General features: G+C 48.7%; 1 protein-coding gene across 1 annotated transcript in view; it reads right to left on the bottom strand.

Annotated features, from left to right (window-relative positions):
• Window positions 1-264: 264 nt before the first annotated feature.
• Window positions 265-15438, bottom strand: part of Syne2 (spectrin repeat containing nuclear envelope protein 2) — a 255798-nt gene continuing 240624 nt past the window's right edge. The window contains exons 103-115 of the mRNA XM_051196009.1: window positions 14652-14789; window positions 13555-13749; window positions 9969-10251; window positions 9423-9491; window positions 8369-8508; window positions 6436-6550; window positions 5778-5980; window positions 4600-4800; window positions 4015-4143; window positions 2546-2737; window positions 1837-1923; window positions 1332-1381; window positions 265-737 (exon numbers count right to left, since the gene is read on the bottom strand). Of these exons, the coding sequence (XP_051051966.1) occupies window positions 515-737; window positions 1332-1381; window positions 1837-1923; window positions 2546-2737; window positions 4015-4143; window positions 4600-4800; window positions 5778-5980; window positions 6436-6550; window positions 8369-8508; window positions 9423-9491; window positions 9969-10251; window positions 13555-13749; window positions 14652-14789 (2025 nt within the window). The 3' untranslated portion in view covers window positions 265-514. The remainder of the gene's footprint in view (window positions 738-1331; window positions 1382-1836; window positions 1924-2545; window positions 2738-4014; window positions 4144-4599; window positions 4801-5777; window positions 5981-6435; window positions 6551-8368; window positions 8509-9422; window positions 9492-9968; window positions 10252-13554; window positions 13750-14651; window positions 14790-15438) is intronic.

Genomic DNA, 15438 nt, shown 5'->3' with positions numbered 1-15438 from the left:
CCAGGTACAGAACAGGACATTTTTGTTTATAACTGGGAGTGCAGACTGGTAGCTAGAGGAGAGGGGAACCAATTCTCAACATTTTGAATGTTTGAATCAGCCATGACTGGAGTTGCTGAACCATTACTAAGATAGGGACCTACCATCTTGGATATAGTTCCTTTATGTGCTGAACATCATTGTTCCCGGGACTTATATATCAACTGTGCTACAAATACAGTGTTTTACAAAGTGCATGGCTCTTCGGGAAGATCCCCCCCCCCCCCCATTCCCAGAGTTCTTGGAACCCATCTACTAGCTTGGTCTGAATGCCAGGTCCTGCTGTGTACTTGGTTCTCTGTCCCAGAGGAAGGACATCTTGCCTGAGTTGTCCTGGGCCACCAGAGTCCATTTGGACAGGATAAGGGAGGTATTTGCTGCAGGTCCCTGATCTTGTCAAGGCTACGAGTCAGTCACAAGTTGAACACATGTGACCGACAGGCTGTTAGCATGGCACTGCATCTGGCAGAATCCTCTAGGTGGGAGGTGGCCCGTTGGTGTAACGCAGCATGGGGTAGAAGGAGCGGGCGAAGTTGTTGGCCTGCGTGCAGCTGTAATCTTCTTCAGAGGCAGGCAGCAGGCAGGCCAGCAGCAACAGTAGCAGGAGCAGCAGCTGCAGGGGCAGTGCTGCCCTGATCACCCTTGAGAGGAAGGAGCGTCTGGGCTGTGAGCTGTCGGGGCCATTGAGGTGGGACATCCTGCCAACAGAGAGGTGGGGAAAACTCATCAGGTGGGTTCCCAGGCCACACTCACCCACCCTCCATTATCTGGCTACGTGCTTATGGAAAGAAGTACAGGACCCTGAGATGTGAGGTTCAAGTGGGCTGACAATTAACACTGTCAAATTGACAAGATCTCGAGTCATAGAGAAGCGGAGCCTTTGGGCATTAGGGAGAGGGATTATCCAGATTAACTGAGGTTGGGAAGGTCTGATTTAAGAGTGGGCAGCACCGTTCCATGGGCTGGGGCTCTGAACTGGATAAAAAAGGGACAGCAGCAAGCTGAGGACAAACATTCGTCTTTAGCTGCTTTGTGACTAACTGTGGGACAATGTCACCAGCTGCCTCGAGCTCCAGTTGCTTGGTTTTCACACCGTGGACTGTCCCCTTGAACCATGAGCTGGAATAAATTCTTCTTTACCTACCTAGCTTGGTCAGGGCATTTTGTCACAACAATAGAAGAGTAACCCAGATAGTTGGTGTGCTTTTGAAGAGAAGCCTGGCCCCCTCTAGATGCATTTGGAGAGTGGCACTGACGAGGCTGGGATCCCCGTGGGGACTTGATGCCATTACCTGTTGTCTGTCTCTTCTTCCTCTTCGGTAGATCTCTCTGCTCCAAACTGCTGGAACAAAGAGGCCCATGATGCAATGTGTCCTTCCTTAGGATACGACGCCGACCCCTCCCCCAGCCACACTGTCGGGATTAGAGTCACACTAGGTGTGATTCAGCTTGCTGAAACAATTGGGTTTGTAGAGCCATCAAGATTTTCGTATTTCAGTTTACTGCTCTGATTTACTGGAGACATTGGGAAACCCCCCCTTCAACAGGGGCCCTCATCGTCCACAGCCTACTATGTCCTCAGAGAAAAGTCAGTCACCAGGAGAGAGCCTTAAAATCATCACTTGTAAAGGCTCTTTCTGCCAAGCTGCATGACCCAAGTGATGGATGCAGAGATAGATCCAAGTTGTCCTCTCTGCATGCACATTGTGCCATATGGAGATATTAAGTGTCTGTCATCTTAATGACTTAGAGCCGTACTGGGTATTTTTTTTTTTTTTTTAAGGGTTGGGCACTCACCTTTGCATAGGCTGCTGGTACAGAGGTAGCTGGAGGCTGTTCCCCGGTGTCCACTTCATCAAAGCTGGCCAGAGAGGGGTCTGGATTCTGAAAGCCACACCCAGTTGGTCAGGTTAGGGAAAACAAAGTTCTAGGTGGTGTCAAGAGCACTGTGCTTTATGAACTCTTCAAGGAGTCATTTGTTCCTATGCCAGCTTAAATCTTTCTAATTACTCTCCTCCCATGTAAACAGACTTTTTCATTTTTCAGACAAAAGGCCATATAGCCAAAGCACAGGAAACCTATCATCCCAGTTGGCAGTGAGTCTCCATAGATCACAGATTCATGGGTCCTGCTCCAGCTAGGGGAGGCTAGAGTATTCCTTATATACCACATTTTCAGGGGAACTGGAAGTCAGCGGATGAGAGGACATCAGAAAGGAGGGCTTGAAACCTTGTCATGAGAGAAAGTGAAGATTTGTATTCTGAATGAAGGTAGAGAGGATGGCAGGACCCATCTTGCATATAACCCCGCTGGTAGACAGGTATGGCTGTTGCCTCTTTTCAAATGGCGGAACACGTGCATGGGGCTTATGCACCTCATTTGATGAAGATGCACGGCCACAAAGGGGCTGGAACCTTCACACAGACTACCTGCCCCTCCACCACAGTGAGGCTACCACCTGTCTTCTTGGGACATCTTGACACATAAGAATGACAACCTGACTCACCAGGCTTCCCTGCAAGGACATCAGATCTTGAGCCACCTGCTCACGCAACTGTTTGAGTTTCTTCCCGATTACGTGGACCTTCTCTTCGGCCTCAATGTAGTCTTCTCCATGCCCCTTAACGAGAAGGCTGGAGGCAATCTCCTGCAAGGAGCTGACTTGAGGCTGATGGTCTGCCAACTCCCTTTCCAATTGCTAGAAGCAAAAATGGTATAAAGCTGTTGTGGGCAGCCTCACTGCAGAACTTTCTATGGGTCACTGATACCAGTCTCAATCCTTGCTTAGCTTAGCATTATTCAGAGAGCAGCTGAATAGGTTGTGCCCCACCTCTTTTTAATTAAATCCCTTTAATCAGAGGAAAGAAGTGATGGTGCATAGTGTGAATACCAGTCCCTTATACTCTAGGTCAGGGAAACTCAAGTCAAGAGCTATTAGGTCAAGCACACAGCTTAGATAACATGGAGAATACCCCATGCTTTTCACTCGAAATCGTTAAGGGCTCTTTTCAGGTTATGCTACTACCTCCCTTCAAATTAAAAGACGAAAATTGATTTCAAGTCCTTAGTAGCCACCTGACATTCGGACAGGACATTTCTGCCCATGTAGAAAGTTCTCTTGGGCACTATTACTGTAGGGAATGGAACTTAGCAAGGATTTTAATATAAATTCTTTCAAAACAATCAATGCCCGGCCATTTTTAAATATAAAGTATTGAAAATCAAACTACATATAAGCTTATAGATTAAAAACAAGTCACTTTGCATACATGTGAGAATGTATCGGTCTCACCTTGGGCTTACTGGTGAAAAATCTATAAAGATGCTAAAGATGCAACTTGCAGAAATAAGTATTTCTACTATAGACAATTCATGTTTCCCCCAAATGAGCAGTACAGTCAGGCCTCTGTGTCTGAGGGTTCTGCACCCATAGTCAATCAGCCATGGGTCAGAAAACATTGCCAACCAAAGAATTACTGCTGCTCTGAATGCATAAATGCTTCCCTTGCTGTTATTCCCTAAGTGTGGTGTAATAGAAATTTATATAGCATTTACATAATACATTTACATTGTGCTAAGGGTTGTAAGTAATTGAGAGGATTCAAGGTATATGGGAGGATGGGTGTAGGTTGGATGCAAATAACAAATGTAGAAACATGTACATTTTACCGAATGGACTCAAGCACCCCCAGAACTGGGTATATGCAGGAGTCTAAGTCCACTCTCCTGTAGGTATCCAGGGATGAATGCATTAGCAAGTGAGAAAGAATGCTTCAGTGGCCTTGAACTTCAAAAGTCTTTTTAAAACATTGATATCCCTAAGTCCAGAGAGTCTTAAAGGTGTTTCTGACTCTTCACCTCTCTGTAAGAACCCATGAGTCACAGCTACCAACAGCACCGTGGTGCCCTGAACTCTGGGGAAGCTCTGACCCATGGAAATACAGTGTGGCTAGTGGTCCTGTGGGAGAAACTTACCATCAGCTCTTTCCGACACTCCAGGAGGACCTGGCGGTCTGCCTCTGGGCTGGTGCCAAGTGCCTTCTGCCTTCGGCTCTCGGCGCTAGCTAGCCACAGGAGCAAGTTGTGACTCAGCTGGTGGAAGTCCTTTAAAACAACAGTTGTCAGAGGGAGCCTTCTCTTTCGTATCCACTAGTCACCTGCCTTTCTCCCACCATACTGTTTGGTCCTAAAAATGAGCCTGAGAGGCGGGTGCTTGGCGATTCCCAGGTCTCAGAAGGGGAACCCTAAGCATTAACGTGCTCCCCTCTTACATGGCCAGGTCTCTCTAAATCTCTCAGACCAAAGAACAGAGAGAAGCAGTTTCCTTAACCTGGTGGCATGCTTGCTATGATCTTTACATCCAGGCTGGGTGTGGGCTTGGGCAACAGACCTGGAGATTCTGGGCAAACACAGGTCCAATTTAATGGCACTCGAAGGAGGAGAGGGGCTTTCTTTCTTCCTAACCCAAGCCAGCCCCGGTGATGGAAAGTTATCTGCAGCTCCTAGCATGTAGGTCAGGCTACTGCTGGGACAGGGCCTCGGGCTGAATCAACAACATACCTGGCACTCCATGAGTGACTGTCGTAAGTCTCCTTTCCAGCTGTCCATCACACCCTGGACTGTGTCCCAGGACAGGCTCAGCTGGTGGAGCCTATTTTGGAGTTCTGTGGATTCGGGGCTTTCGCTTGGCAGAGATTCCTTGTGGCTCATGTTGACGGAGACCATTAAGGTCTTGTAGGTATCAAAGGCTTTTAATAACGCCTACCATCAAGGGAACAGAGCCAGTTAGGCAACAGGGAAGAGAGACTCATTTTCAATACCTGTAAGGGACAGACCTTCTCCACGCTTTCCCAAGCAGTGGGACAAGATGAGCGAGAACTTGCCCGTGAGTGGCTGGGAAGTGTCAGCTGAGGGGCCTGCCTTACAAGGTTAGTGAATCTGGCTGGCTGGCTGGCTGTGTCAGCACAGGCCTGCCTTCTCACTGAGAGGAATACCAGGCACGGGGACACTCCACTGACCTCCACAGTCCCTTTTCTGTCTGTCACCGGCTTAGGAACCATTCTCGGTAGACTAAAAGTCTTCCAGATAAAGGCTGTGTAGTTGTTCTGGCACTTGTCCCTAAGAGCCCCAGAAATGCCACTCCTTTAAGAGGAACGGTACTCTGTATATACTCAATGGGAAAACACACGGGTGGAGAGAGACTGGGCAACCCCAACACTCCTGTCCTGAGTTTCAGGGCACCTCCAAAATGCAGGGTTTAAGCTGCCCCTCCCCTGCACCCTGGGCTAGGGCTGATTACATGGGTAACAACTCCTAACTATCACAGGAGAGCCAAGACAGGCCACAGAATCCCTCAGCCAGTGAGTCAGGAAGCCTCCACTGCTAGCCCTGCATGAGGTCAGCAGGTTGGCTGTATGCTGCCTCCCACTGGCTACCAGCACCTCCTCAAGAATCTAAAATCCAGATCTTTCCAGCCCCTAGGATCTGAGCCACAACTCCTCAGTGCTCTTCTGGGCTTGGCAATTACCTGTAGATTCTCTCCCATGTGAAAAGAGAAACCTGCATCTCCCTCCTTACTGAGGCAAAAGCCACTGACCTCTACACACATTGCCCACACACTGCCAGCTACACCAAACCCCGGTCTGACCTGTTTGCTCCAGCACCACACAGCTCAAGCTCCTCGTGCCTGCTCTGGTTTACCACACCCCCCTCCCCACACACACAAGGCTCCCACTCACTTGCAGTCTCTTCACCCTGAGTGCCATTTCCTGGATGTCGGAGGGAGGCTCTGCCAGCCTCAGGGCTTCCAGCTCTGCTTCAGTTTTTTCAAGCCAAGCGGTGATGTTGCTGATGTCGGAATTCAGCTGTTGTACGTTCTCTTTTATTCTGAGTTTGCCGTGAAGCTCCTGCGCCTGAATCAGCTCCCATCTGTCAAAGGCACCTGGAACCCAAAGCTGCCAATTAAAGCGAGCAGATGTTCTCAGCTGTGAGTGGTCAGGATGGCAAAAGTGAGTCCAGGCTGCTGCCTGAAGGAGGATCAGGGCCAGGGAGCTCTCTCTTTTGGAATTCTCTGTGCTTCCATTCAAGGCCCAGCCCCTGTGCTCCCACAATAGAAGGTGGGGACAGAGGTGAGGAAAGCCTACCTGTGGCCAATAGGTCTTGTGGCCTCTAGCTCATCATTTCAGATGCCGTGGCTGTTTTGACTCACCTTGACTTTTGTGTTTAGCTCAGCAGTTACTCTGGTAACTACTGGACAGTATGAGTTTCTGCCCCTTCACTCTTAGTTTTCCATCCACAGGAAGTCATCAAAACGTGTATTTTGTAGCCAGGTGGAAGCACCTGGCTAGGCCCAGATCCCAGGCTCCATATCTCCTAAAGGATGCCATTCTTTGGTACCTGGCTGCTGTCCCGTTAGAGTGCCCAGCTGTTCATCTTCCTGCTGGAGGCTGTCCTTTGAGTCTCTTGGGCCTCCTTTGCCGTCATCACTGCCTTGACGCAATAACAACTTTACCTGGAACAAGCCAATTTTTAGGTTATATATCTATAAAATTGAAAAAGGAGCTAAAGAACACCTGGGTTCATATGAACAGTAAAGAAATAAAGACGTGGGACCCATAACTGATACGACAGACACAGGGCTGCACTCGGCAAGATTTGTAAGCAAGCAGAGCTGAGGGCAGAAAGCAGGAGACACGTCAGTGATGGGCCTGCTTAAGGGATGTGACAGGCTTTGAAGATCCCCCATGGAAGGCCTCACCCACCCTCCCTGGGGAGCAGAAAGGGGATGGGATGGGGGAACGGTGGGGGGGGGGAACTGGGATTGATATGTAAAACAAGAGTGTTTCTAATTTAAATTTAAAAAGAGGGGGGCAATGGCCTGTTTAATCTGCACCCTTCCTGAAGGTCTCCACACAAACTATGGTGAGCACTGGTCTTATGAGATAGCTCCTTTGGTTGACACTTTAACACCTTCACGGTGTTTCACAAAATCTCCCTCCAGTCACCAGGTTGAGGTGTTTGGCATTTTCCACTCTGTAAATGGGGAATGCGAGATTCTCCCGCCTCTCTGCGTCTTTCATTATTATCAAGCATCAATCCTTCAGCGTCCACAGTGACTCTTCTGCTCCCGCAGAGATGAACAGCCTATTCTGTCAGTCCTTTCCAAAATAAACGAATCCCTTTGAGCAAAGCAGTGCTTTCTCCGGGTTATGTCTATATGGCCTCTTCGTGTGGAATGGGGAAAAGGAGACTTCTGGCCTCTGCTAACTCCTGTGGTTTCACATCCAGTAGAAAGGCTGAGCTGCTGAAACTGACCAGGCGAGAAACACAGGCCTAATAATGCCTGGGAGAACCCAAAGCGAGGGCAGGGAGGGGGTTCCGGGCCGGGTGGGGGGCCGGGTGGGGTCCCCTTCCCCAGGCTTAGGCTGTGGCACAGATGGAGAGAGTAAAAGTCACAGCTGTCTGCTAAGCAAGAGGACGAGTTCTGAAGTGGGCACAGCCAAGTCTGTATCAGATCTGACTGCCTCCAATGACGCGTAGATGAGTCCCCCTAGACGAAGGACACTTCCACTGCTGCTGGCTTCTCTGGAAGATGCCTGTGGCACTAAAACGCAGGCCATGTTTTAACTCCAACTCCCTCACCGTTAATGCTCTTCAGCCAACCTTTAACCTTACGCGGTCTCCAGCTGCTGCCCCACCGGAGCACACCAGGAACTCATGCAACTAAGAGCTGCAGGTGCTATAAAAAGCACCCCAGTACTGTATTAATTCGAAGGGCCTTCTCCCTGTACACATCAACCCTGCTGTACGAGGCAGGTCTATTAGGTGAGGGAGGCTTACACAGTGCTGCTGTATGCTCCACTATCATGGCTGGGGAACCAAATCCACACCCTCCACATCAAGTCAGATAATGAAGCCCCTTTCTTATTTTCTGATGTGCAGTCAGAAAGCAAATATAGCAAGGATTTGAGAGCCGAGAGGCAGCTCAGGAAGGCTCTGTTTTCTATATGGATAACTGCCTCTAACGGAAATAGTCCTCTCGTCGTATCACTCATCAGCACATGCAAATCTGGGGGCTGGAAACCTTTCTTTAAAACCAGTCCATTTTCTCTGGGTTCTAATGAAGCATGGGCACCTCAGCAGAGGGCCTTGCTATTTGGGTGGTGCTGGGAACTGAACTCAGGACTATGTAGGCAAGCTCTACCACTGACATCTCTTTCCTGAAGACTCCTCAGAAGAGATCCCACCACTGCAAGCAAAGCAGTTCAAAAATGAGGTTGGAAACGCATGCATGTGCCTGGGCTACATTCCCGGTGGGTCAAGAACTTACATAGGCTGGTTTGTAGGGGGTGCTGGCATCTGAGGGGACTGGTGGTATAGTCCTGTCACCTTCCATTGCTTTGTAGTGATGCTTGGGATGGGAAGGGTTGTCAGGAACATGCCACGGATGGCCCTCAGAAATGGATTTACCTGAAACAAAGTGTCACACTAGTTATGGTCTACTCTGCAACCAAAGGATTCCTATTTAGTGATATAAACATGGTCACAGGTGACGTGGCATCAGTTATAATATCAAAATGAGTTCTGCAGCTTCCCTTGCAAAGCATGCATGTTTGCAAAATGTCAGTATGTCTTGGGAGGAAATGAAATGAGTCATGCAACTGAGCGACATTGCACCTTCATGAGATGGGACCACAGCGGAGCACAACGGACATATGATTTGCTGCAGGATGAATAGCATTCTGGGTGGGGCTGGAGTCTACACTGGCTGGGACCCTGGGGAGTAAGGCCAGGTCTGGGGGCCAAGAGGCTAGAAGGCCTTTGAGGAGTGAGGACAAGAGTGACGGTGAGGTTGAGGTTGGGTGAGCTAAGGACCACATAGCTGCTGATAGCCCTCTATTACCACTAAAGATGGGGGAAGGGTTGGGGATAGGGCTAGAGCTGCAAATCAAGGAAAGGTTTCTTCTGCTGTGACAAAGGCAATGAATGGTCCTTTCTGCCCCCCAGCCACCCATCTCAGGAAACAACCAGAAGCAGGAAAACAGTTTGAAACCAAGCCACCATGAAGAAAGCTTGGCCTATGCCAAAGGACTCAAGTTAGGTGGAGGAAAATATAACAAAAGGCACCATGAACAAAAAGTCTGTGGGCCTAGATGTGGGTGGGGGGGGGGGGTGTTGAGGCCACTCTGGTAGGGGGGAGGATCCTGTAAGGAGCACGCAGGTATGGGTGAGTACAGCAGTGTAAATACACCATGACACAAGGACCAAGGCGCATGGTGTCCACAGAAGGCGCAGGTCAGGCATGACACGGAGCAAGGTTTAGGATGCAGTGTGTATCATGGGATGCGGCCATGTTGAGACACATGCACGGGCAAGGGGCCTACCAGAAGATGCTTTCAAAGATTGTGTGGTCATTTTAAGATATGCCTCAGGATTTTCAGGGATTTCTACATCTGAAAAAGAATAATGTCATTGTCCTCACCGGAGGCATCTGTGGAGTAATGCCTAGGTCGTAAAGTCAACACAGCAGAGACATTGCCAGCTGGGAGGAGGGGGCAAACGACTCAATTAAAAGAATTTCCAAAAACCAGAAAGATTGTTTTCCCCAGTCAACACCTGTTCATTGTGGTGTGTGGTGGTTGCACATATGGCAAGAAGGGCCACACTCAGTCTACTGATAAGCTTTGATAAACACCGTAGAAAAATCAATTGATGAGTCTCCCATTGGTGGGCCTCATCAGTGAACAACACTAAAATCAGAATATGAATTTCATCCCGCCTGTTATAGGAGTGAGCTAATTCTCAGCTGAGGCAAAAGGTGGGCAGAACAGAAACCAGAAAGCCACAAGCGGGGCTCTGGATCTCTGAGGTCTCGCCGTGTGTTGCTATGGTGCTAGAAGTATTCCCAGACTTTGGGAAAGTGTCTTTACCTGACAGTGCGCTGTAGAACGGGCCCTCCTCGTCGTCTTCGTGAGAGGACGACCCCCCCACATCACCTGTGTGATCCCACTCCAGAGGGATAGAGTCCACACTGACGGGGGTCTCACAGCCAGACCGCTCATGTCCCAGAGCCGGGGGCACAAGGTGACACAGTGACTGGGGACAAGACGTCTCCTCCATCTCTCTCCTCTTACGCCAAGAGTCAGCCTGGGCCTCCCTGGGGTCTTCTATGTCCACTTCATTCTCAGAGGCTTCCTTCTCATCTTCTAAGCTCTGCATGGAGAGTGCCAGGTGTTAGGGTGAGCCAGTGTAAAGGCTACTGCTTTGGAAGTCTGCCTGAAAACGGCTGGCATTAGCATTGCCACGTATGTGAGAGGTCCTGTGGAGTCCTGGGAACCCGAGTGAAAACAGGGCACAGTATTCTGAGTGACCCCTACTGGAGGCAGGATTCCTGGATATTCATTTGCTGGTTTGACATACACAGCACAGTCTGACATAGTTTGACATACACAGCAGCGAACTAGCTGGAAGGTGAGGACCAACAACTGTAGTTGTCCTCTGTCCTCCACACATGCTTCATGGTACACTTGCACAACCCCGCACACACAAATGTGCACTTGTGCACACACACACCATTTCTAAAAAGTCCTCAGGTCTTATGTATGATTCAACTTTCAACAATCCATAATGGGGCCTGGAATCTGAATTTTAAGAGAAACCTGGCTTTTTTCCTTAGCATAAAGTAAAATAATAAAGTTGCGCAACTAATCTAAACAAGTTTATCTAGAGGAGAAGGAAGCAATGGCAAAGTGTCACAGTGGCTGATAGAATCACATGCTCTAGTTTGGTGTGTGTGTGTGTGTGTGTGTGTGTGTGTGTGTGTGTGTGTGCGCGCGCGCATGTGTGTGCGTGCACACGTGTGCAGGTGCATGTATGTGTGTACACCTATGTGGCTGTACGTGTATGAGGATGCTAGGTGCTGTGATAGCTAATCTTGTCAACTTGATGAGCTTTAGGCCCACCATGGAAACACACATCTGCACATGCCTGTGAGGAATTTTGTGGGTGAGGGTAAGTGAGGTGGGAAGACCTACCCTAAATGTGGGTGGACACCATTCCCCAGGCTGCAGTTCCCAGGTTGTTGAATAAAAAGAGTGAGCAGAATACCAGCATGCGCCACTATCTGCTTCCTGACTGTTCCTGACTGGGTGCAGCGTGAACAACTGCCTCATTTCCTACCACGTGACTTCTCAGCCACGGCGGACTGTGCCCTTTGTGAGCTAAAGGAAGCCTTTCTTCCTGGAGTTGCTTTCCTCCGGTATTTTGCGGCTGCAGCAAGACAAGCTAACTAGTGCAGGTGTCTTCCTCAAGTGCCCTCCATTTCTTGAGTTGGAGCTGGAGCTGGCTGGTTCAAATAGACTAGCTGGCCAGGGTCTTCCCCCAGCTTAGTCTCTTCCAGCACAGGGTGACAGGTGCTCAAATGCTGTGTCCAGCTTTCTATGTAGGTGCTGGGGATCCAAACTCAGGTCCTCGTGCTTGCTGGATCAAGCACTCCACCAACTGCCACCTCCCCAGCCTTCGTTTGTCTTATTTTTACTTTCCAATTTCATCATGTAGTGTCTCTACTCCGCTTATATCATAGTGCTCCACAGATTGTAAGCAAACATTTAAAACTGAAGACTTCATGGAGACTCTGAGGCCACACAGCTACATTTGAAGTCTGCCAATTGGAGCACACACAAAAGAAATCTAGTCAGTCATGGTGGCCAGTTAAGATGGAAATGCTGAATGGCAGCCTTAACTCCACGTGAACTTCCCGAACCGCCTGGTGCTCAGGGAAACATCAGGTCACTTTGGAAAGCTGGTGCATTTGACACTTCAAAGGCGAGAACAGGGCATCAGAGAGGTAAAGGTATCCAAAGTCTCCAGATGTGAGACGAAAAGGCAAATTACATCCCAAGTAGCTAATGCATATCATCCAAACTAGACAGCTTCTATTGAGTTCTAGGGGATGCTGACACTGACCAGAAGCCCTGCACTAAGGATTATAAGCACTGGGGAAAGGAACATGAACTCCTAAGCACCGCCCTTCCCACCGCTGAGTAACTGTAGCTCTAAATCAGTAAAAGAAAAAAAAAAAAAACCCAATGCTATTTTTGTTCCTATTACTGTTATACCTGACATTTTTTTAAAATTAGCTTTTCAGTCATCATATTGAAAGAGAACATTCAAGAGCACTATCATTAAACAGGTCTGAAAAACATAGCTGCTGCTGTCTCACAAGGCAGGTGTGAGGCAATTTGCCTTCAGAGGTATGAAGCACACTGCCCTAACCCAGCAACACTACAGCATACACTTTAGGAGCATTACTGAGACTCTACTTTTCCACAGCTCTGTAAAGAAATGCACTCTTAGGATTTTCTCTTCAGTAGCCATACAGTTCAAAACGCAACAGTTAAAACTGTTATACTGTTAAATTGTTTTCTTTCTAGAGAAAGAAAAAGAAAAGAAAAGAGAAATAGAGGGGGAAAAGTCCCCCCTGGGGGCTGGAGATAGCTTAGTGGGTAACAGTACTCACTGCTCTTGTAGAGGACCTGAGTTCAATGCCTAGCAGCTCATGACTGCCTGTAATTTTGGCACCAAGAGATCTGACAGACTATTCTAGCCTCTACAGTGTTCAATAATGGTTTCCTATGGAGACTGAAGCTCTTTAAACATAAAGGTATGCAACTCAAAATAGCTACAGGAAGTCCCTGAAAGTGATAAGATTCACTAGGCCCCTCCCTGCCAGAGTAAGCAAAGCAATAAAAGCCAAGAGTCCCTTTCACATGGAAGCTGAGCTGCCAAGTGGACTCAGAGAAACCAAGTTGTGAGGAAGATTCTTGAGACCAGAGGAGCTTCCCGAAGAAGCAGGAAGCAGTTGAGCTGCCTGGAAGAATAGACAAACTGAGGCACCTGAAAAGGATGCTCTCCAACCTGCTGAGTTGCCTGCAAGCTGTGCAGTGCGCTCCAGGTTCCCAGCCTTTGTAAGCTATCACCCACGATGGGGTGGGCTTTGGCAATGCCGCTGTCTTTGAGTCATTTCTGCTCCTGTAAGTAACCCTGATAAAACCCATTGGTTCACCAGGTTGGACTTTGGTGGTATAGGTATTGTGGGTTCTCTATGTGAGGTAAGTAGATGTGTGTGCTGTGTCTCCCCAGGAAAAGCTTTGTCATACAACACAGAGGCATCTGCTCTCATGTGCACAAACTCACATAAACACACACATAAGTTAAAAAATTTAAAACACAAAACCAACTCTTAAAATATTAACTTCACAGCTATCAGATACACACAGATGGTGGAGTGTGTGTGTGTGTGTGTGTGTGTGGTTCAGCACAAAAGTGGCATTATTACCAAATCCATCATGACTGGATGAGGAGAGCTCCAGAGAACCGGTCACTTCCAGCCCTTCCTCTTAACCGTAAGAAGTAAATCATGGGGCCTGGTATAAGGTAACCTTCCTGACTCTTCAAACATCCAGTACGGTGCGCTCACTGAGCAGCTGGGAGCCCTGGTGTGTGGGTCACCCTTACCGGGGTGTGGGAGGTCAGCCGCCGATGGAAGCGAGACACTCTGCCGAACACCTCCTGACAGTAGCGGTGCAGCTCCTCCAGCTCGTCTTCAATCAGCACGGCATCCAGGGGCTCGCTCTTCTGAATGAGCTGCTCCCCGAACACGATGAGCTGGTCGATCTTGTTGGTATTCAGCGTGATTTCCTGCTGGAAGCCCTGTTCCGAGACAAGATGGGACTTAAGAGAGCCTCTCTCCTGGTGTGTCTAGTGTCTATTTCATATGACAGGCTCATAGGGTGAGAAAAGCATTAGACGTCATTATGCCTTTGTCCCTTTTCCCTTTCTGTTTTGTACCCGGTACCAGGGCATCTGCTTTTAAAGAACTGACAGTGACAATTTAACTATGTAAAATAATTATATACCCTTTTCAATTAAAAAAAATTCTAAATTTAACCCAGATGGATATTCATCATTATGGGTAGAGGGGAGAGAATTCGACTTCTTGACACTTGGTTAAGAAGGAGCAGGATATTTCCCCACATAAACCACTGCTGGGCTCTGCCTTGGTGGGCACAGTGATAACAATAATTAGTACCCACTGTGTTAAGGGGCAATGGGTTTTCATTTGGTGATGTTTTCTAACCAAGGAGAGAATGGCTGTGAGGGGAACTGTAATATGAGGCTGAACATGGCGGCACATGCCTGCAATCTCATCGCTGGGGAAGCTGAGGAATGATGACTGCATGAGTTCAAGCCTGCCCTGGGCTACACAGCAAGATCCTGTCTCCAAACAAACACTCACTCACTTCCAAACTGCCTGTAAACAGCAGAAGGTGTCTGATCTTGGCCCCACGAGTGACACCTAGCTCGCCCTGCATGGACTCAAGTACTGGAGGAATGGCAACTTAGGAAGTTCTGTCCAGAACCTGAAATGAACATTCTCCTCAGAAACCCTTGACTTAAAGGCCCGGTGTCCCGGCCTAGAAGCAATATAAACACACAGGTGGAATGTAGCCCGCAGGATTCTGGAACCTTCTGAGCACCAGCTCAGATGTGCACAGGCCAGCACTCTCCTGCAGAGGTGCCTTTTCAGGAGACACGGAGGAAGCTGCACTCACGTTCAGCTGGCGCATCTTGTCCTCGGCGTCACTCTCTGAGAAGTGCTCCACATTGGTCAGCTGCAGGTCCATCTCCGTGAGCCATACCAGAATGCTCTCCCTGGTGCCCTCAAATTCTTCCCTTTGGTTGGTGAAGTACTATGAAAGAAGGAAGAAAAACCTGTGTGCATGGCAGAGTCATATTTGCTGAAAGGAAACCCCATCTCTGGGGTATCCCAGAAGCCTCAGCACACTGCATCTAGAGCCTGGGGTCTTGCCGTGGCTATGTGGCACCCCCCCAACACACACACACACACACACACACACACACACACACACACACACACACGGAATGTGAGAGGGCTTGGTAATGGGGAACTATTCTCTTAGGTCCTTTCAGGATTTTGAAATTTTAAGTTTTCCAGTTTAACTCAGTGAATCTCCCCATCCATGGAGGGATCCTTTCGTGGGGTGGGGGGCACTGCAAGTTGCCCGGTGGCTTTCCCAAGAGAGAAGAGTGGACAGTTCAATATAGGCAGGTGCTCATCCAGCAGGGAATAGTGGTACAGTTTTGTAATCCTAGCAGCCAGGAGGCTGAGACAGAAGGATTACATACACACACGCACACGCACATGAGAGGGAGAGGGACAGGGACAGGGAGAGGAAGAGAGAGAGAGAGAAGCAGCTTAGGTCTGACTGCCCATTTATACTTCTGTAATTCTGAACATGTAAAACAGATTCAATCTCTCCAATGAAAGAGACCTCCCAGGTTATTACATCATAAGAGACAGGCAGCTATTTCCAGACA

The sequence above is a fragment of the Phodopus roborovskii genome, unplaced genomic scaffold (assembly GCF_943737965.1).
Source record: "Phodopus roborovskii unplaced genomic scaffold, PHOROB, whole genome shotgun sequence".
NCBI lineage: Eukaryota > Metazoa > Chordata > Mammalia > Rodentia > Cricetidae > Phodopus > Phodopus roborovskii.
The sequence above is the reverse complement of the archived record's forward strand: the minus strand, read 5'-3'. Positions and strand labels throughout refer to the sequence as shown.